At 46.3% G+C, this 20,635-nt stretch overlaps 1 protein-coding gene across 1 annotated transcript in view; it reads left to right on the plus strand.

Moving 5' to 3' along the window:
- The window catches only part of IQGAP1 (IQ motif containing GTPase activating protein 1), a 102,722-nt gene that overhangs the window by 70,141 nt on the left and 11,946 nt on the right, over positions 1–20,635 (plus strand). Inside the window, exons 18-33 of the mRNA XM_047862222.1 lie at positions 703–845; positions 5,772–5,942; positions 6,636–6,719; positions 6,814–6,885; positions 6,980–7,049; positions 7,420–7,628; positions 9,138–9,293; positions 9,518–9,681; positions 10,644–10,868; positions 14,169–14,309; positions 14,400–14,484; positions 15,579–15,811; positions 16,418–16,550; positions 17,573–17,675; positions 18,413–18,548; positions 18,949–19,036. Of these exons, the coding sequence (XP_047718178.1) occupies positions 703–845; positions 5,772–5,942; positions 6,636–6,719; positions 6,814–6,885; positions 6,980–7,049; positions 7,420–7,628; positions 9,138–9,293; positions 9,518–9,681; positions 10,644–10,868; positions 14,169–14,309; positions 14,400–14,484; positions 15,579–15,811; positions 16,418–16,550; positions 17,573–17,675; positions 18,413–18,548; positions 18,949–19,036 (2,213 nt within the window). The remainder of the gene's footprint in view (positions 1–702; positions 846–5,771; positions 5,943–6,635; positions 6,720–6,813; positions 6,886–6,979; positions 7,050–7,419; positions 7,629–9,137; positions 9,294–9,517; positions 9,682–10,643; positions 10,869–14,168; positions 14,310–14,399; positions 14,485–15,578; positions 15,812–16,417; positions 16,551–17,572; positions 17,676–18,412; positions 18,549–18,948; positions 19,037–20,635) is intronic.

Raw genomic sequence — 20,635 nt, forward strand, 5'->3', positions numbered from 1 at the left:
ATATCTGTGCCCTGAAAGGAAGAGCTCGAGTCTCTGGGGGCAACTGTAGGGAAAGGTGTCTTAGTCCAGAAGCTTGGAAGGTAGGCTTGTTTTAAAGTCCCTGAGGAGGTAATGTCTCTATTTAAAAAACAAAAAAACACCCCCTCCCCTGCAAAGGCAGCTGTGTTAAAAAGGTCAGTTTCTGAAAAGGCAAGCAAGAAGGATCAAAATATTTGACTAGTTGTCTTTCATAGGGTGTCATTAGTTCTGATTACCTAATCCAATAGATGCTAGTTAAAAGTAGTTAATCTTCAGAAGGAGGGGGAATAAAGGTAAGATTTTTCATCCCATTGCATGGCCTTTTTTTTTTTTTATTAACTGGAGAGGCTGAATGGTTGCAAATCTTTTTATCAGATTAGTTTTCTGACGTGCCAAGTTCTTACATGCAGGCTTTAGAAGGAATAAAGTTAGTCAAGGTTAGTTCCACAATTGGACTTCATATTTTCTTTTTATGACGTTGAAATGAATGAGCTGAGACATTACAAAGCCATCATTTTGGAGGGACTCAGGATGCCCCTTTACTCTTAGAGATATAAGAAACAGGGTTTTGGAATGGTTCTATTTAGACTGTTAATGCAGCCAGAATAACCCTGCTGTTTTAGACGTAGGAGTGTGGGAAGTGTGGCTCTGGGTTTCTTTTATCTTTCCTTTATTTTCTGTCAGGAGATAACAACAGCAAATGGGTGAAGCATTGGGTGAAGGGTGGATACTATTACTACCACAACCTGGAGACCCAGGAAGGAGGATGGGAGGAACCCCCAGACTTCGTGCAGAACTCAATGCAGCTTTCTCGGGAGGAGATCCAGGTAGGTCACATTTCTTCCCAAGAGAAGAAGCTGAGAGAATGTGTTCTAGAGCGAATATTAGTGAGGAGGATGGGACCTGTGGTTAGAAGCCCTAGACTGAAATTAAGGCTGTGGAATGAACTATTTGGAGTAGTTTTTTTTTTTTTTTTCTAGTGGTTGGGAATGACTAAAGGCCTAAATTAGTAAGACCTCTGAATTGTAGAATTAAGTCAGATAAATTGTGTGCTCACTAAAGAAAACTTGGATGATCAGGGAAAAAAAAAAAAATGAATAGTTGCTCTGACTCCTCATTAAATGCAGTAAATATTTTTTTTTTTTTTTTAATTTTTTTTCAACGTTTATTTATTTTTGGGACAGAGAGAGACAGAGCATGAACGGGGGAGGGGCAGAGAGAGAGGGAGACACAGAATCGGAAACAGGCTCCAGGCTCTGAGCCATCAGCCCAGAGCCTGACGTGGGGCTCGAACTCACGGGCCGCGAGATCGTGACCTGGCTGAAGTCGGACGCTTAACCGACTGCGCCACCCAGGCGCCCCAATATTTTTATTATTAAAAAAAATTTTTTTTAATGTTTATTTTTGAGAAAGAGCATGAGCAGGAGAGGAGCATAGAGAGAGGGAGATGTGGAATCTGAAGCAGGCTCCAGGCTCTGAGCTGTCAGCACAGAGCCTGACGCAGGATTCGAGCTCAAGAATTGCGAGATCATGACCTGAGCCAAAGTTGGAGGTTTAACCGACTGAGCCATCCAGGCACTCCGTCTACTTCTAGTTTTTAAAGTGAGCCGATGGGGCGCCTGGGTGGCTCAGTCGGTTGAGCGTCTGGCCTTGGCTCGGGTCATGATCTCACGGTTCATGGGTTTGAGCCCCTCATCGGGCTCTGTGCTGGCAGCTCAGAGCCTGGAGCCTGCTTTGGGTTCTGTGCCTCCCTCTCTCTCTGCCCCTCCCCTGCTCATGCTCTGTCTCTCTCTCAAAAATAAATAAACATTAAAAATTATTAAAGTGAGCCGCTAAGTTTGTGGTGCTTGTGTGTAGGAGCCACATATCTTGTCCTTGATGAGCTGTTGAGCACTTGTGACATTACTTGGTTCTGAGCTCATGCTCATTAAATTGGAATTGTCTAACGAACATTAGAGAGGACAAGGTATTGAAGGGAGATGTTCTGAGCTCCTATAGGTCATAGTTAGACATATTTTTCCCCCTCCTTATTTGATTATTTTCTTTTACAGATTTAAATTTTTTTTTTTTTTTTTTTTTTTTAATAATCTCTACCCCCAACATGGGGCTCGAATTCACGATCTCACAATCAAGAGTCAGACGCTGTACTGACTGAGCCAGCCAGGCACCCTGATACACTTATTAACAGGCACAAAGATTCCTGGAGAGAGAGGATGGTAAAGGCCATCTGTTTCTGTTGGGCAGTATTTCCCAGGTCCTGTGTAGAATACTAGTATATCTACATGTGTAAAAAGCGAAATGGTCCTGTTATTCAGAACGCCTGTCAGAAGGATGAGTTTCTGTCTTGTGTTTGAAGTTCTCCTCTTACCTCCCTGATGTGTGACCTTTTCTGTTAATGATTTCACCGTGATGGAATGTAATGAAATCCCTTGAACTCTGTGTCAAGTGGGATATAAAGTTGTATCAGAGACTGTCCCTTCCTAACGTTCCCAGTGTGTGCACGCAGCTGGGAACCGAGTACTGACTGCAGGGGGAGGCAGACAGACGCGGATGCTCCTGAAACAGTAACATAGAGGCTACGTAAAGAAGCAGTTAATTGTGCTCTGGACAAAGAAGGCACAGATAACATTTCAGCGGCTGTGGAAAAGAGGAAAGGACTGTGTGGGGAAAGGCATCGAGGACCGGAGGAACATGGGCCATTTTACAGGAGGATGAGTGGTCCTCGTCCCGTTAAGCAGCCTGTGGCCAGGGTGGGGTTGCAGGTCAGGTCAAGTTTCAAAGCCCTAACGTGTTGTGTTAAGGAGGCCAGACTGCATCTTAACTTTTTTTGAGTCATGCGCCTTTGATTATTATATATATTGTTGTTATATATATAATCATATTACATATGATTGTATTGTATTATCATTAACGTCCACAGAGACACGCCTATGTAGTGTTTTGTAGATGGACCTAACTAGAATTTTAAACCAGGAGGGATGTTGCTTCACTTTAGTGCATGACCTAGCCTCCCTAAAAAAACCCCAGAAACATAGTGACCATCAAATTGGATTCTCCCGCTCTCCACTTCCTGCACTTTCAGTGAATCTGGTTTCTTTTCTAAAGCTTATTGTTCATCCTGTCCCTGATTTCATTCTCCCCGTTCCTCACACACCTTGTACTCCTTCTCCTCTCTCAGTTCTGATTATTCTGACATGTAACCTGGATCTGTGCTTTTCTGAATTCAGTGTGTGTGAGTGAGAGAGGGAGAGACGGGCGGGAATTCCCCAGGGATCTTGCGTAAAGTGGAGACCGATTCTGTGGGTGTGAGATGGGGCCTGAGAATCTGCATTTATGACCAACTCCCAGTGATGCTGATGCCATCGGTCCAGGGGTATGCTTCTAAGTAGGAGCCCGCATACATAATCGTGGCGTTTTCACTGTAAAACAAAACAAAACAAAAAAACCACAATATTTTTAAAGCCTATGGAATATTCCTGATTTGGTCTTGCCTATAAATTTTTCATGTTTCTTCTTGCTGAATGCCTTCCGACTGAAGGTCATTCTGCCTCTCGCTAATTCATTCTCCGTCACCATTCACTTCTTTGCGCACAGCAATACAGTTTCCTATCCAGCTTTTACTTTAGTAAAAGCTTTAGAGCATATCGATAACCTTTTCGTTGCCGAGTTCAGTTAGGAGCTGTCCTCGTATTTGACCTCTTACTCCGTTCTCTTCCTTGAACTCACAACCCCCTGGGCTTCTTCACTACGCTTCTGTTCTGCTTCTCCCACTTCTGAGGGCCCGTCTTCATCTCCCTTGCTGCTGCCTTTTCTGTCCCTCCACTTGAATCACATCCGAATTCCGCTGGCTTCCTTCTCTCCGTCTGCGTGTTCTTCCTCAGTGGCCTCATTCGAGCCCGTGGCTCCAGCTGTCTCCATTGTGCTTGTGAACCCCAGGTCTTGTACTTCCAGACTGCAGTCCTCACCGCCTGCTCTACCTTTCCATTTCCAATCCAGAAGTCCAGCAGACACCTCTAACATGGTCTCACAGAAAAACAGGCTGAAATGGTAAATAAAGGTATATTTTAGGGGTACCTGGCTGGCTCAGTTGGAAGAGTGTGTGACTCTTGATCTCCGGGTTGTGAGTTTGAGCCCTGCGTTGGGTGTAGAGGTTACTTAAAAATAAAAAAATCTTTAATGTTTATCTTTAAAACTTTTTAAGAGAGAGAAAGAATGAGCAGGGGAGGCACAGAGAAGAGGGGGACAGAGGATCCACAGTGGGCTCTGTGCTGACAGCAGACAGCCTGCTGCAGGGCTTGAACTCACGAACCATGAGATCATGACCTGAGCCAAAGTCAGACGCTCAACCGACAGAGCCACTCGGGTGCCCCCAAAATAAAAAACTTCTAAAAAAACCCAAAAACCAAAAAGTGTTTTTTTCCTCACATAAAATAATTCTGGAGTCAGGTAGTCCAGCAAAGGTGTGGCGACTCCCGCATGCCATCTGTTCCCAGGGTCTGTCTTTCTCCTCTGTCATTCTCAGCACGTGGTTTCCACTCTCAAGGACCCTGTCATCTGGAATGATGGCTTGGAGCTCCAGCCATCCAGTTACCAGTTCAGGCAGGAAGTAGGAAGGGAGAGAGAGCAAAAAAGGCCTGATGCCAGCTGTCTGTCTCTCTCTCTCTTTTTTAATGTTTATTCTTGAGAGAGCGAGCAAGCACAAGCAGGGGAGGGGCAGAGAGAGAGGGGAACACAGAATTCGAAGCAGGCTCCAGGCTCCGAGCTGTCAGCACAGAGCCCATCGCGGGGCTCCAACTCACGGACTGCCAGGTCATGACCTGAGCCGAAGTTAGACGCTTAACTGGCTGAGCCATCGAGGTGCCCCTCTCTGTCTCTCTCTTAAGGAACTTTTCCAAAGGTCTTCACAGACTACTGCTAACACCACATGCACTGCCTACACCCCCAGCTCGTGTAGTCTTTTAGCTGCACATGTTGTTGGCCAGAGAAAACATGCTGAGGCTCTAAGATCAAGGAGAAGGGGAACGTGGATTAGGCAGGTCACCAGGTGTCCTCATCGTTCCTGCTGCTGCTGCCCCCACTCAGAGCCGGGCCACCTCTCACTTGCATCGCAGCAGCAGTGTCCTCAGTCACCCGCTCACGCGGCCCTGCCAGCTCCTCTGATAACAGTGCTGCTTGTCTAAAAATAAGTCTGATGGGGGCGCCAGGCTGGCTCAGTCGGAAGAGCACGCGGCTCTTTATCTGGGGGTCATGAGTTTGAGCCCCACGTTGGGTGTAGAGTTTACTGAAATAAATATTTTTTACAAGTCTGATGGCTTTATTCCTCTTTTGAAAGTTTGCTGGTTCTCTGCTTGTGGTCACAGTCCATACACTCCAGGCTACCTTTCTAGACCATTTGCAATCCGGACATTCCCCTGGTGTCCTTCCTCTGCCCTGGCATTTCAGGGGCCTCTGGGACTTGGTACCCAGCCCTGTGTTAGCACCTGCACTCCGTCCTCTTGTTAGCAAGCACAGTTACCGGCAGTCAGTGCCGGGTGGGTGAGTGAGTGAAGGAGATCACATAGGAGGAAGCAAGATCATATGTTTATGACTTTTATTTTTTGGATGGGAGAACAACTCGGCCTTTCGTTCCCACTGCCACTTAAAGATCTAGGACAGACTTAGAAAGCCGTGAGGGTTGGCGTGTATGCTGTGGATGAGAGTTTGTGTCCATTTTCTCCTATGTATGTCTTCCCCTGTGACCAAATGTTTTTCAGAGCTCCATCTCTGGGGTGACTGCTGCATACAACCGAGAACAGCTTTGGCTAGCCAACGAAGGCTTGATCACCAAGCTGCAGGCTTGTTGCCGCGGGTACTTGGTTCGACAGGAATTCCGATCCAGGATGAATTTCCTGAAGAAACAAATCCCTGCCATCACCTGCATTCAGGTATCCCAGCGTCTGTTATACAGATGGCAAGTGGGCTTCTAGAGCAGGGGTAATGAGTGGTCAGCTCTTGAGATCAAGTGGGCTTTTTGCCCCCTGACCTCTTCTTGGTCTCTCCCTTTTTTGACAAGTATTTTCTCTTTGTTACTGCTACAGTCAGAACGTTCGGAACTTGCTGGGTGGTTTTAGGGGTGAGCGGTCCAGTCCAAAAGCCGTTCTTGGGCACCTCAGTATCTTCTAACACTGTTCCTTTGTGTGAGATTTGAGTATTGAGCAAAACAGCTGTGGTATTACTGCAGTGACAGGGCAGCCTGGTGTCCTGGGAAGAATTCGGAATTACGAGTTAAGGCCCCAGCATTTCCGGTAGTGGTGAACCCTGCTAAGTTTATTTCCTTGTCCGTAGATGGGAATACTAAAACTTCTCTTCCTCACCTGATTTGTTGTAAAGAGCCAGTATGGGGACCTGTGGGGGTGCCCTTCAAAGGTGTGAAGTGCTGCACTAACGTTAGGAGCGTGGAAGTTAGTGTGCTGTCCCGGCGGAGGCACGACCCACACCCTCATTCCCCAGCACTGGAGGGCGTGGGCCTTTTTAAAGCTTCATCGTGAATCGCACACGGGTAGTCTATCAAGATGAGATTTTAACATCCGCTGATTCTTGGGAAGTAATATGTCAACTGTAATGTTTGATGGTTTCAGTCGCAGTGGAGGGGATACAAGCAGAAGAAGGCGTACCAAGATCGCTTAGCTTACCTGCGTGCCCACAAAGATGAAGTTGTAAAGGTATGGTAGCCCGACAGGGATTCTCAGTGTGGGGCATGAGTGATATGTGTTGAGAAGAAGGACTGTTCTCATTTCCAGGATCTCTTTTCCACAGATTCAGTCCCTGGCAAGGATGCACCAGGCCAGAAAGCGCTATAGAGATCGCCTGCAGTATTTCCAAGACCACGTGAGTACCCTCGGTGTGAGGACCGGTAGAATTAGTTTTGCTGTATTATTGGTGGACAAGCGAACAAAGGAATTTCTTCTTCTTTGTTCCTTAGATAAATGACATTATCAAAATCCAGGCTTTTATTCGGGCAAACAAAGCTCGTGATGACTACAAGACTCTCAGTGAGTAACTGTGCTCAGCAGACAAGAGTTGAGGCAGTGGTTGAGAGCCATCGGGTTCTGGGTATTCTCCGCGGATCTCTTTTCTGGTCTTACAGGCAAGGCTTGGGGGTGGGGTGCTGCTTGTGACATAAGCCCCTTTGCTAACCCCGTGGCTTGATGTTTTGTTGCTTGCTGTGTCAGCCTCTGTCATGGCGTAGCGGTAGCATGACCAAGAACACTGTACTTGCTGACTGTCCTTGCACATCTCACAAATAAATAACTTAAGTGTGAATAGAGTTGTTTTTTCCAAACAATGCTGACATTTCCTCAAGATTTAGAACTTTTGCTGGTAAATCTATCCCGTGTCTGACACATATTTTCTTTCTGTCAGTCAATGCTGAGGATCCTCCTATGATTGTGGTCCGAAAATTTGTGCACCTGCTTGACCAAAGTGACCAGGATTTCCAGGAGGAGCTCGATCTGATGAAGATGCGAGAAGAGGTCATTACCCTCATTCGTTCTAACCAGCAGCTGGAGAATGACCTCAATCTCATGGATATCAAAATCGGGCTGCTCGTGAAGAATAAAATCACACTGCAGGTAGGCCCAGCGCCATCCATGGCCTTGCCCCCCCTGCCTCCCCCATTCTGACTTGCAGAAGGGTGGACGCTGGCTTTCTTCTCAGCTGATGCCATACATTCTTTAAAGTTACATGAGAAATGAAATGATTCTTTAGCAGAATTTAAATAGAGAAAAGAAGATAAAAACCATCCCATGATTCCACCACCCAGTAATCATTTTGTATCCTACATTTTCACTTAATATTAGAGCATAAGATGCTTCCCATGTGATAAGTAGTCATAAATAATTTTTTAATGTTTATTTAAAATAATTTTTTTAATGTTTATTTTTGAGGGAGAGAAAGAGAGACAGGGAGAGGGAAAGAGCGTGAGTGGGGGAGGGTCAGAGAGCCAGAGACACAGAATCTGAAACAGGCTCCAGGATCTGAGCTGTCAGCACAGAGCCCGACATGGGGCTCGAACTCCAGAACTGTGAGATCATGACCTGAGCCAAAGTTAGACGGTTAACCAACTGAGCCACCTGGGTGCCCTTAAAATGTTTTATTTTTGAGAGAGAGGGAGAGAGCGAGTGAAGGAGTGGCAATGAGTGAGGGGGCAGAGGAGCCAAAGTGGGCTCTGCTGACAGCAGCAAGCCCAGTGTGGGGCACAAACTCAGAAACTGTGAGATCATGACCTAAGTCAAAGTCAGATGCTCAACTAACTGAGCCATCCAAGCGCCCCATCATAAATATTTTTAATGGCAACAGCTATTTAACATTTAGGTTGTTTTTCTAGTTTGTAGTACAAATAACCTTACAGTTAATGTCTCCGTGAATACGTAGCTTTTATGGTATTTGATGCTTTCCTTTAAGGTAGATTTCCAGAGGGGCGCCTGGGTGCCTCAGTCGGTTAAGCGTCCGACTTCAGCTCAGGTCATGATCTTATGGCTCATGGGTTTGAGTCCCAGGTTGGGCTCTGTGTGACAGCTCAGAGCCTGAAGCCTGCTTTTGATTCTGTCTTCCCTTCTCTCGCTGCCCGCCCCCCCCCCCCCCCCCCCGCCCCAGCTCATGCTCTGTTTCTCTCTCCTTCAAAATTAAAAATAAACATTAAAAAAAAAAAAAATTCCCAGATGTTGGGTTTCCTGAGCCAGTGGATATTTTTATGGCTCAGGTTCTTTTCTTTTCTTTTCTTTTCTTTTCTTTTCTTTTCTTTTCTTTTCTTTTCTTTTCTCTTCTCTTCTCTTCTCTTCTCTTTTCTTTTCTTTTCTTTTCTTTTCAAGATTTTAAGTAATCTCCACACCCAACATGGGGCTTGAACTTACGATCCCAAGAACAAGAGTCGCCGGCTCTACTGACTGAGCCTTCCAGGTGCCCCTATGGTGTAGGTTAATAGGGAGGTGGAGGTAGGAGTAGATTGACTGGTGTGATGAAAGCAGGGTACAGTGTCGTGATTCTAAAATAGTTGATGGCATCTGCCAATGTAGCAGACCTTCCTGCAAGTGTTTTGGGGGCTTTAGTTTTTTGATTTACATGTATGTTTTTGTTTACAGGATGTGGTTTCCCACAGTAAAAAACTTACTAAAAAAAATAAAGAACAGTTATCTGATATGATGATGCTAAATAAGCAGAAAGGAGGTCTCAAGGCTTTGAGCAAGGAGAAGAGAGAGAAACTGGAAGCTTATCAACATCTGTTTTATTTATTACAGGTGAGTGGTTCCTGGAGTTGGTATTGTAGGCTTTGGCTTACTTTCCCACAAGAAAACCTTAGCCATAAATCTCAGAGTATTTCTCATTTCCACTGAGGGGTGAGCAAAAGGCTGTCTTCTTTGTTCCTTATGCACACTCTAAACCTTTAAGTTTAAAAGAACATGAATATTTCTGTCAGCCTTTATATTATCTAGAGATTACTTATCTCTTGGTTTTATTTCAGACCAACCCCACCTATTTGGCGAAGCTGATCTTTCAGATGCCCCAGAATAAGTCCACCAAGTTCATGGACTCTGTAATCTTCACCCTGTACAACTATGCGTCCAACCAGCGAGAGGAGTACCTGCTCTTACGGCTCTTTAAGACAGCCCTCCAGGAGGAGATCAAGTATGAACAGACTGCTGCTGGGCATGGAACCCTGTCCCACTGCCATCCATACTCATACTTTGGGATTCAGGCCTCCCCGTACCTTTGCTTTGAACTCAGTTAACATTATGATCTGTGTGAAATACTCCAGAGAAGCTCCCCCCGACCCCTGCTTTTTTTTAAAGTTTATTTTGAGAAAGAAAGAGTGTGAGCAGAAGGGCAGAGAGAGAGAGGGAGAGAGGATCCCAAGCAGGCTCCGCGCTGTCAGCACAGAGCCTGATGTAGAGTTTCAACTCACAAACCATGAGATCATGACCTGAGCCGAAACCAAGAGTAAGAGGCAGATGCTTAACCAACAGAGCCACCCAGGCGCCTCGAGAAGGTTCTAGGCGCCTCTAGTTTTAAGTCACTAATATAAAGTGTTGCTGCTTTGAGGAAGTGGTAGAATAAGAGACTTGCTAAAGCGATTTTAGGAAGATTCTATATTAAAAAAATTTTTTTTAATGTTTATTTTTGAGAGAGAGAGAGAAACAGTGCAAGTGGGGAAGGGGCAGACAGAGAGGGAGACACAGAATCCCACGTAGGCTCCAGGCTCTGAGTTGTCAGCATGGAGCCCAACGTGGGGCTCAATCCCATGAACCATGAGATCATGACCTGAGCCGAAGTCGGATGCTCAACCGACTGAGCCACCTGGGCACCCCGGATGATTTTATATTAAGATATGATTTTTCAAAAGCTGATCCGAACATGAAGATTTCACATTTTTATCTAAAAAAGTACCCGTTCATGTTCCCATGATTGAGTTTGCAAGCAGCAGGCTTTCCTGGGTTTAGGTCAGTGTCAGTAAATGTTTCTAGAGAAAGAGCACATACCTCTTTCCTTCCAACTATTTCTAGGAGATGGGTCTCTAAGTAGGAACTCGATCTTTACATTGATAAAGTCTGTGATTATTTTAAAATGAGTTTGTATTTGATGTTTTATAGGTCAAAAGTAGATCAGATTCAGGAGATCGTGACAGGAAATCCTACAGTGATTAAGATGGTTGTGAGTTTCAACAGAGGTGCCCGGGGCCAGAACGCCCTACGACAGATCTTGGCCCCTGTTGTGAAGGAGATTATGGATGACAAATCTCTCAACATCAAAACTGACCCTGTGGATATATACAAATCTTGGGTTAATCAGATGGAGTCTCAGACAGGAGAGGCAAGGTATGGTAACCATAACACCTTTTTCTTTTGTTTCCATTATTTTGTTTTTTTAAGCAGCTAACTTTTGATTTATAAACTGATAATTATTCAGGTAGTTTTTCCCTAGAAACTGCTTAAAATGTTGACCTCATAATTGATTCACTTATTTGGCAAATATTTACTGAGTGCTTACTATGTGCCAGGCACTGTGTTAGACATACACACAATAATGGATGAAACAGGCAAGCTCTCTGCCCTCTGTTCATTGTTACTGTGTGGGAGAGACAAGTACATAGAAATGAAATCACAAATTGAGAGTTTTACATTACATTCAACTATAATGGAGGGTACAAGACAGAGCTAACTTGGGTAGAGTGGTTGGGGAAAGCCTCTCTGAGAAGGTGAAATTTCACTTAGCTCAGGCCTAAAGGTTAAGATCGTGTCAGTCTTGCCGAGAGCTGGCTGCAGAGTGTTCACGTCTGAACGCTCTGAGGTGGAAGGAGCTTGGGGGTCTGGGACCTGAAGGGACACTGGCCGGACTAGAGACGCAGTCAGATGGGACGCCTTATCGGAGGGAGATCAGTGGGTCTGGTTAAAGTGGGGGAGCTTGGCGTGGGGCTGCCTTGGAGTACTGGGAGTGGGCTGGACTAGCTATGTCAGTGTAACTCAGGGGACTTCTCTGCTGGGGCAGTAGTTTGACCACCAACAGCAGTGCCTCCAAAGAAAGGTGTGCCAGTAGAATGTGGGTCATGCTGGAAAAGTACAGTTCAGAGAGGCAGCATGTTTCTGGTTTTATCTGGTTTGGGTGAGCACTTTGGTCCAGGGTGCTTCTTCCTGGTGGTCGTGGAGTCAGGTTAGATCGTGTGCAAAGATCTCTGGAGCTTAGGAGGGGCTGTCTGTATCCTTGCTATCCGGAGTGTGGTCTGTGGACCAGACACTGGAAAGCACCTATGGCTCTCTCTCAGCACACTGTTTAGTTCAGCCGGTGTTGTTCCTAGCCAGACTTCCTCAGTGAGAGGAGCAGTGTGTCGATTATATCCTGGCCCAGGCTCCTTCCCTTCTTGGACTGATTTGTACACTGGCACCAGCTCGCACTTTGAATGGTGCTGCTCGGTATGCCACTACTTTCCGGGGACCTGGCCCCCAGGCAGAGAGGAAGGTGCGCTCTGGATAGAGAACTGAATGCTTTGCTGACTCCGAGAAAGGGCTTATCCCCTATTGGGATCATTTGGCACCTGATCTGTGTCTCAGTGCTGTGCCAGTCTGTCACCAGGAGGCAAGTTATTGCTGGGTGTGATGAAAAGTCCATTTGTGTTTGGCCCTGGGCACCTGAGGCTCAGATCTTGGAATGTGGTTGGCCGACCGTAGGGCTGGACTGGGAAGCTTTGCCTGCCGCTCGGGCCACCCCTAGAGGACAGGCCACCCCTAGAGGACAGCCCCGTGGACACTGGCTTGGGGGTACTGAGCTACCCCTTCTCACAGTGCAGGAGGCAGTCCATTTCAGGCCAGAGCTCCACGAGGCGTGTCTGAGGGTTTTTCCCTTGTGAGTACCTGGGAGAAACTGGTGTCTTATTTTGTTTTTCCAAAAATGGAAATTGATTTCAACATACTTTTGTGCTGCTGCTAACTGGGGGGTATAAAGGTGCAGTGGGAGCCCGTCCTGTCTGCAGGTCTCCTGGATCCTTGAGCTTCGGCCAAATATGTAGCAGGCTGGGACCTTGCCCCTCTTGGGAGTGTTCGCCTCTGAAATCTCAGAAATTTAATATTCTCTTCTCTGCCCACACTCATTGTGTTGAGCACCTTTATTCCGTTTGCTCATTACTACGTTTTATAAATGTCATCTGCACATAAAGTTACAAATTTTACTGATATAAAAGATGTATAGAACATATAATTTACAAATAATAAAACCTACGATACTCATATAAATTCCACATAGCCAGTTGTTTCAAACACAATGTTTCTTTATTGATTTTTTGCTCAATTCTTTTGTTGGTAGTCTATTTATATTTGTAATTCAGCCACAATTTGACAAATGGTGTTGTATCCCTATATGCTTGTATCTGTTTGTTATTGCTCCTGTGACAAATTCCTACAAACTTAGTGGCTTAAAATGACAGAAATGTATTCATTCCCTAGTGGTTCTGGAGACCAGAAATCCAAAATCCATATCTGTGGGCTGAAAGCAGGGTGTCGGCAGGGGTGTGCTCCCCCTGGCCGCTCTGGTGGGAAATCCGTTTCCTGTCTCTTCAGTTTCCAGTGGCTGTTGCCATCCTTGACTTGTGGCCGGACGGATCGCTGTGGTCTACCCCTGCGGTCACGTGGCCTCCTCTTCTGTGTGTACCAAATCTGCCCCTGCCTCTCTCTTGTTAGGACACTTGGGATTGGATATAGACCACCCATATAATCCAGGACAATCATTACTACCCTTTGACCTCACTGACGGCACCGGGACCTTGACTCCCACATTTCATTCTTTTGTCTTTCAGCCCCTCCTGTCCTTCCCAGTTAAGCCTAGCACGTCTATTTTCCTGCCGCTTTGTTCGGACTCGGTGCCCTCCCCTGAGGGATCTTGTCAGCTCCTCAGGCTCCAGTTCCTATATGTAACTGTCACTTCCTTCACCAGTACCTAGGACGTCACCAGGTGCCACTGGTTGTGTCTCCCTAGTATCTCTCATATCTGTTCCCTTGGTCTGCACTGCTGCCTCCTTGCTCATGACCTCATGATTTCTTGATCGGGCTGTGGCACTAACCCATCTCTTTCATCAGTGGCTGTCCATCTTTAATTCATTCTTCACGGTGGGTCAAAGAAATCTTCCTCAAATTCAGATCGCCTGTCTTTCAATGGCCCTCAGTGACTTCTAGGAAAGTGCAGACCTCTTAGTGTTACGTATATTATGTACAGCGCCCTCCACAACCTGGACTCTCTTCACCTGCTCACTTCTCCTTCTCTTCCTTTGCTTTGCATTTGATCTTCTTTCCTGGAAGACAAGTTTTTCTCCCGTTTTCCTGAGTTCAGGTGTCCCTTCCTGTTGGTATGTGTCTCCCACCAAACTAAGAGACTTGGGAAGCTGTCGTGTCTCATACCCTTTTTTTTTTTTTTTTTTTACCCTAAGGGCATATCATAGTGCATGGCACATAGTTCTAGACACTCAGTTCACGGCTAGGACCTGGGTTCAAATTCTGGCCCCACTATTTATCAGCTCTATGAGCATGAGCAGCTTCACCTGATCTCTCTGGGTCTATGAAAGACACAGTCCTGCCTCAGGCTGTTCCTGGCTGTTGGTCTAACGCATTTGGGGATGATTTTTGCTTTCCTAGCAAACTACCCTATGATGTGACCCCTGAGCAGGCTTTGGCTCACGAAGAGGTCAAGACACGGCTAGACAACTCCATCAGGAACATGCGGGCGGTGACGGACAAGTTCCTCTCAGCCATCATTAGCTCTGTGGACAAAATCCCGTGAGTGCCATCAGTTCTGACCCGCATAGGTCCCGTGTTGCTGCCCTTCTGCTCCCCAGCTGCTCTCACTAAGTTTTGTCCATCCCACAGTTACGGCATGCGCTTCATTGCCAAGGTGCTGAAGGACTCGTTACATGAGAAGTTCCCAGATGCCGGCGAGGATGAGCTGCTGAAGGTAAGAATCTGAACGCTGGCACCGTCCTTGCCCGTTCAGGAGTCCTTTGAGGTAAAAGGACTTTGAGGCCCAACCTTAGACCTTCAGGAAGTGCGTGAGCATAGTTTCTGGCAATAGCTCGCCATCGGTTGTGAGCTCTTGAAAGTAATTTTAAATAGTAAATGATACCTCTCTCAGTACCTGTAGAGTTGCTTTATTGTTTGGCACATAGACCTCAAACAAGTAGACAAGGTGGATTTTCCTGTCTTCAGATCAGTTTCTCCACGTCCTGTCTTTTCGCTGAAGAGTTGCTCCCTCTGCTGGTAGCTGGGCGAATGGCAGCAAGCACCACGGTTTCTGCTAAGGCTGTTACTGAGAACTCTTTCTTACTTGGCTGTGCTCCTCCTTCCCCACCTCCCCCCACCTTAATCTGAACGCTTTTTTCTTCTCTCTCCTAGTTCTGTGCTTTCCTACAGTGAGGCCTCGATTCTAGACTTTCTATTCAGGTGAATTAAAATTTTTTTTTCTTTGAATGAAACTCCAGGGGAAGTGCTGTGACTGTCCTTGAATCCTTCTGTGGAGGAGATGTGTGTTGAGTGACTTTAATTTCAGAGGCATGAACTTGTCCACCATTGAAGTCTGCAGCATGAGGCTGATGGGGTTGGGCAGACTGCACTGTGCTCACTGGGTCGTTAGCTACGTCTGTCAGTTTCTCTGAATGAAAGCCCGTCTACGTGAAAATAAGCAGTAGTGCACGTGGGTGACAGCAGCCTGTTTGCTGCCATGATATGTGAACAAAGGATATCCTAGATCCCTTAGCAATAGACTTTAAGTCTGTCGTTTTTACCTTCTGAGTCTGCTCTTTCGTTGTAGTGATTGTCAGCTCTGTCCTTATTTTCTTTTTCTCTGCATCCAACCAAGGGATGTGCGGTTGTTTTAGGTTCAGACCTTGAAAGAAAGTGTGTGTGCGTGCATGCGTGTGTGTGTGTGTGTGCATGGTGTTTATTTTTCCTTACAGGACTGCCTTTTCTGGTTTTCTTTGCTAGCAAAATCATTTGTGCCTTACTGGGTGGAGTGGTTTTTAACACCCGTCTTTCTTCTTCGTCTGTTCCCAGATTATTGGTAACTTGCTTTACTATCGATACATGAATCCAGCCATTGTTGCTCCTGATGCCTTTGACATCATTGACCTATCGGCAGGAGGCCAGCTTACCACAGACCAACGCCGGAACCTTGGCTCCATTGCAAAGATGCTCCAGCACGCGGCGTCCAATAAGATGTTTCTGGGAGATAATGCTCACTTAAGCATCATTAATGAGTATCTCTCCCAGTCCTACCAGAAATTCAGGTAGGGGGAAAGGAACAGGGTACTTGAAAGGTCCCGTGGGCATGTTTCTTTCTGTGAGTGTCCGGACAAGATTAAATACCAGAACTTAGCTTCCCTGGGACTCTGCCATATCGAGGGATACATGTTTGATGTGCTCAGAGCCCTTGGAGGTGATGAAGAGGGTTTTGAGCCGTTAAAATGTATTCCGCTGACATAGACTGCACTTAACATAAAAGCAGTAAATCCTCATTTGGCACGGGTTACTTTGCACTCAGAGAAGAATCGGAGAGTGCCTTTAATATTTGTAAGTTAAACAGCCAGTTGTGAGTTCAGGGCATCGTCTCAGAGATAAATCTGGTTTGCCTAACAGCCTGGGTGTTTTCAAACTGCTTTAAATTATGGTTGAGCGGTTCTTGTGGGTGGAATTAAATTGGGTGGAGGGAGAAGTTGTTAAAACCACCCGCCCCAAGGCTGTGAAGCGGAGCGGACGTGTGCAAGCTTCTCTACAGTCCTCGGCCTTGACTGGCTTCTCTTTGAACTCGTCGTTGTAAAGGTTTGTGGGATGTCCTCTCGCCAGCTTCTCACGTATGCGTCACTCGGGGGTCTGCCTCTCGCGTTTATTTTCAGACGGTTTTTCCAAACTGCTTGTGATGTCCCAGAGCTTCAGGATAAGTTTAATGTGGATGAATATTCTGATTTAGTCACCGTCACCAAACCAGTGATCTACATTTCCATTGGTGAAATCATCAACACCCACACTGTAAGTATTTTTTCTTTAATTACTTAATTTCATTGCTCTGTCCTTAATTTTAATTGCCTTCCCTAGATGCTGCTTACCATCTCTGGAGAGCCAGATAACTCGCCTTCCTTTGATCTTACTGACTTCACATCTTCCTTATTTCTCTTTTCTTTGCATACTAACTGTATCTACTGAGTGTCTCAAAGTGACCCCAGGCCCCCTGCGTCAGAGTCATCTGGGCTGATGGTCACAAATGGAGTTCCTGGTCCCCACCACAGGCCTGCTGAAGCAGTCCCCATGGGTGGGCTCCAGAGTCTCCATTGTGAGCGCCGATCTAGGGACTTGATAAAAAACTGTGTTCACTGTTCCTTTGGTTTATCCTGGCCCTCTGTGTTATTTTTCTAACATCTAAAATACCCACTTTTTCCTCTGTGTCCCTTAGGTGCTCCTTTTATTCTCCCCAGATTTTTATAATTCGTTCCTTTCCCCATTGAGGGTATATAGAACAGGAAATGAGAAAATACATAAAATGTAAAGGAAATTTCAGGTGATATCCCTGGGGCATCCCCGAGGGTGATAGCGTCTTGAAGGCTTTGCTTGAGTGTCTGTGAGATGATGACAACATTGATCTGGTGCACTTTTCTCTGAATTAAGAGATACTGTCTGCTGGACACATTAAGAGTGTGAATGGGAGTCATTTGCACTGGCTGTACGGTACATTGATGCCTTTGGATATTAAAGTCGATGGGGTTTGTTACTCTCTTCCTGTGCAGGGTACATTTAAGTCCCTTCTATCCACAAGGTTAAGAGAGTGCCAGTATTTCCTTTCCATGCATTATCCATAAGTCATTCAGCAGAGGCCTGTGTGATGCTTTATATGTTATAGTTTACTTGGGTTAGTTTGCTGAGGATTGGCCTGTCAGTTCTTTGAATGGGGGAGCTTTGTTATCTGACCCCTTCTGTGCTGTTTGGCATTGTTGGTGAGGCTGAGGGCTGAGGGGCTGATGTTGTAAATGGACTTGACTCCTGGGTGTTCCACACAGCTCCTGTTAGACCATCAGGACGCCATTGCTCCGGAGCACAATGACCCGATCCACGAGCTGCTGGATGACCTGGGCGAGGTGCCCACCATCGAGTCCCTGATAGGTAAAGCTCTGACCTAACTGCCCAGAAGGTGACAGGGAGGGTGACGGAGGGGTGCTATAATTGCCACCTCGTCCGTTTCTGTACTGTTCCTGCTCCGAATGTACATTCAGGAAGAAAACAGATATGATCGATCCCTGTCTTTGAGGACCTGAAGTCTAGTGGAAGAGAGAATTTTAAATGTATATATTATACACATAATCCTATAATTATAAGTCCTATAAAGGAAATGAGCAGAATATTTTGAGAGGGAATTACCGTATCATAATTACTGAAATGAGGGGTGCCTGGGTGGCTCAGTCGGTTAAGCCTCTGACTTTGGCTCAGGCCATGATCTCGCGGTTTGCGGGTTCAGGCCCCACATCGGGCCCTGTGCTGACGGCTCAGAGCCTGGAGGCTTCTTCGAATTCTGTGTCTCCCTCTCTCTGCCCCTCCCCCCTCACTCTCTGTCTCTCTCTCCTTCAAAAATAAATAAACATCAAAAAAAAATTTTTTTTTAAATAATGATTACTGAAACGATTTGTCAAATATTTATGAAATTATTTTATTAGGGATCCTTTGCTTTTATCATTTGGCATACATTTCCTTTTATTTTTCAAAGGTATCCTTGCCACAGTGTACGTGTTGGCTTATTCAAGTATCTTCTTAGACCCACATTCTCTTTTCTTTGTATTCATGTCTCCTCTCCACTATCTCCTCCTTTGTTATACTGATCCTCTCTACTCCCCCCAAAACCACAGGAGAGAGCGCTGGCAATTTAAATGACCCCAATAAGGAGGTGCTGGCCAAGACAGAAGTGTCTCTTACGCTGACCAACAAGTTTGATGTGCCTGGGGATGAGAATGCAGAAATGGACGCTCGGACTATCCTGCTGAAGTGAGTATTGGAAGTGGGAAGAATGAGGTAAATATAATGCGGTGATCCCTTGCCCTTGCCCTGGTGAACATGTCCACTTGCTCATACCGGAAACCATCGTCTTGGCCTTTTAAGCCTGTCGTAATTCTGGTCACCTTATCTATTATACATGGCACAGGACTTACCTGCCTCATTTCCTCAGTAGTAAGACGCTGAAGTGAAATTTATACCTTCGAAATCCTGACCCTGGTACCCACGCCATCATTGTCACGTAGATAAGCCTGAGGCCTCGGGTGCCTTGTGTTCACGGCGGCCCAGCGGGACCTGTCTGAGGTGGTGTGTGTGCTGCCGCTGCTCAGGGCCATTGGAGAGGAAGTAGGACATTTGGTGACGTTTCAACCCTTCCCCCGTCTCCTTTCAGCACGAAACGTTTAATTGTGGACGTCATCCGGTTCCAGCCAGGCGAGACCTTGACTGAAATCCTAGAAACCCCAGCCACCACCGAACAGGTAAAACTTAGGGGTTTCACATACGACGACAAGGCACACAGATGCTCCCGTGACGGGTGCGTGCCAGGGTTGAGGAGGGGGGGAGCCAGGGGCTGGCAACGCGGGGCTGGACTGGAGGGCGGTGGTGGTGTGGGCCTGCTCAGAAAGTCGTTGGCTCCTAAACTGGCACGCAGATGCTCTGAGGGCATAAGGCTCGTGGCATGTATGTGCGGCCTTGTGTGTGGCTTTGTGTTTTAATTTAACTGAGGCTGAGTCAGTGAGTCTGCCTAGTAATCAAGTGAATATTACATCCTTAGACTTTTGTTAAGTGCCTTAGTAGATAAAGTACAGAATGTGGTTCTTAATAATTTTTTTTTTTTCAACGTTTATTTTTTTTTTTGGGACAGAAAGAGACAGAGCATGAACAGGGGAGGGGCAGAGAGAGAGGGAGACACAGAATCGGAAACAGGCTCCAGGCTCTGAGCCATCAGCCCAGAGCCCGACGCGGGGCTCGAACTCACGGACCGCGAGATCGTGACCTGGCTGAAGTCGGACGCTTAACCGACTGCGCCACCCAGGCGCCCCTCAGAATGTGGTTCTTAAACTCAGTGAACTCATGATCTACTTGGGGAAATGTGGTGTATATACCTGAAATAATTAGAAAACTATTAAAAATTGACTGTGCTGTTGGCTATAAAAATGGCAGAAATTGAGGAAAGTGGCCAGTGAGGAGCAAGCCGTGAGGAAGAAGGGGAACTGGAGCCACACTTGGGAGGCGTGGATAGGATCTGGGTGTGCACGTAAGAGAAGAGGCATCTTGGGCCAGGGAGTCCACACAAACAGAGGCACGACGTGACCTGATGGACAGGATGGGACCAGACCGACTTATCTAGAATGCAGGTGTGGGTGAGGGTGAGTGGTGAGGAGTAAGACATGAGAACAAACTGTGTAGAGCCCGTGTTTGTCACTGGAGAGACACGGAGTAGAGAGCTTTTGTCACTCTGGGACCATTTGATACTGATCACTTAGGCAGTGCTAGCCAAGCAAACAGGACTTGAGTAATCTAGGTCTGGGATGGACTCCCAGGCCCACGTGGTTGGGGGGGTGGGGGCGGATGGCTCGGCATCGGGAGGGGATGATGGGTCACTTCGTGTTTAAGACCCCTCTTTTGTGTTTATAAGATGCGACAAGTCAAGCCATTTGTTTCAAATTTTGAGCATGTGAATTCTTTTTGATAAACGACAGTTTACTCAGAAGCCCAAATATAAAGTAGGAAAAATTGGAGCTACTCAGCACCAGGAATAGGGCTGGGGCTCTGGGTTCCTGCAGGAATCCCTTAAAGCTGCACATAGGACTGTTTGAAAACCATTGTTTTTAATGAAGTCTCAGCTTTTTGATGCTGTGATTGATTACTGACTAGCTGTGTGTGAGGGGCAATAAAGAATCATAACCAACACCTGCGCCTTGTTTAACCTGGAAGGAAGTTTCAAGTAGGGAAGGTGGAACCAGCCTTCAATGAGAGCCTACTGGTAGTTTGGTGGTTTCACCTGGGTTCTTTCATTTACTCCTCCCACTGTCCCTGTGAGGGGAGTCTTTTCATCCTTATCTTACAGAAGAGGC

The sequence above is a fragment of the Prionailurus viverrinus genome, chromosome B3 (assembly GCF_022837055.1).
Source record: "Prionailurus viverrinus isolate Anna chromosome B3, UM_Priviv_1.0, whole genome shotgun sequence".
Taxonomy (NCBI): domain Eukaryota; kingdom Metazoa; phylum Chordata; class Mammalia; order Carnivora; family Felidae; genus Prionailurus; species Prionailurus viverrinus.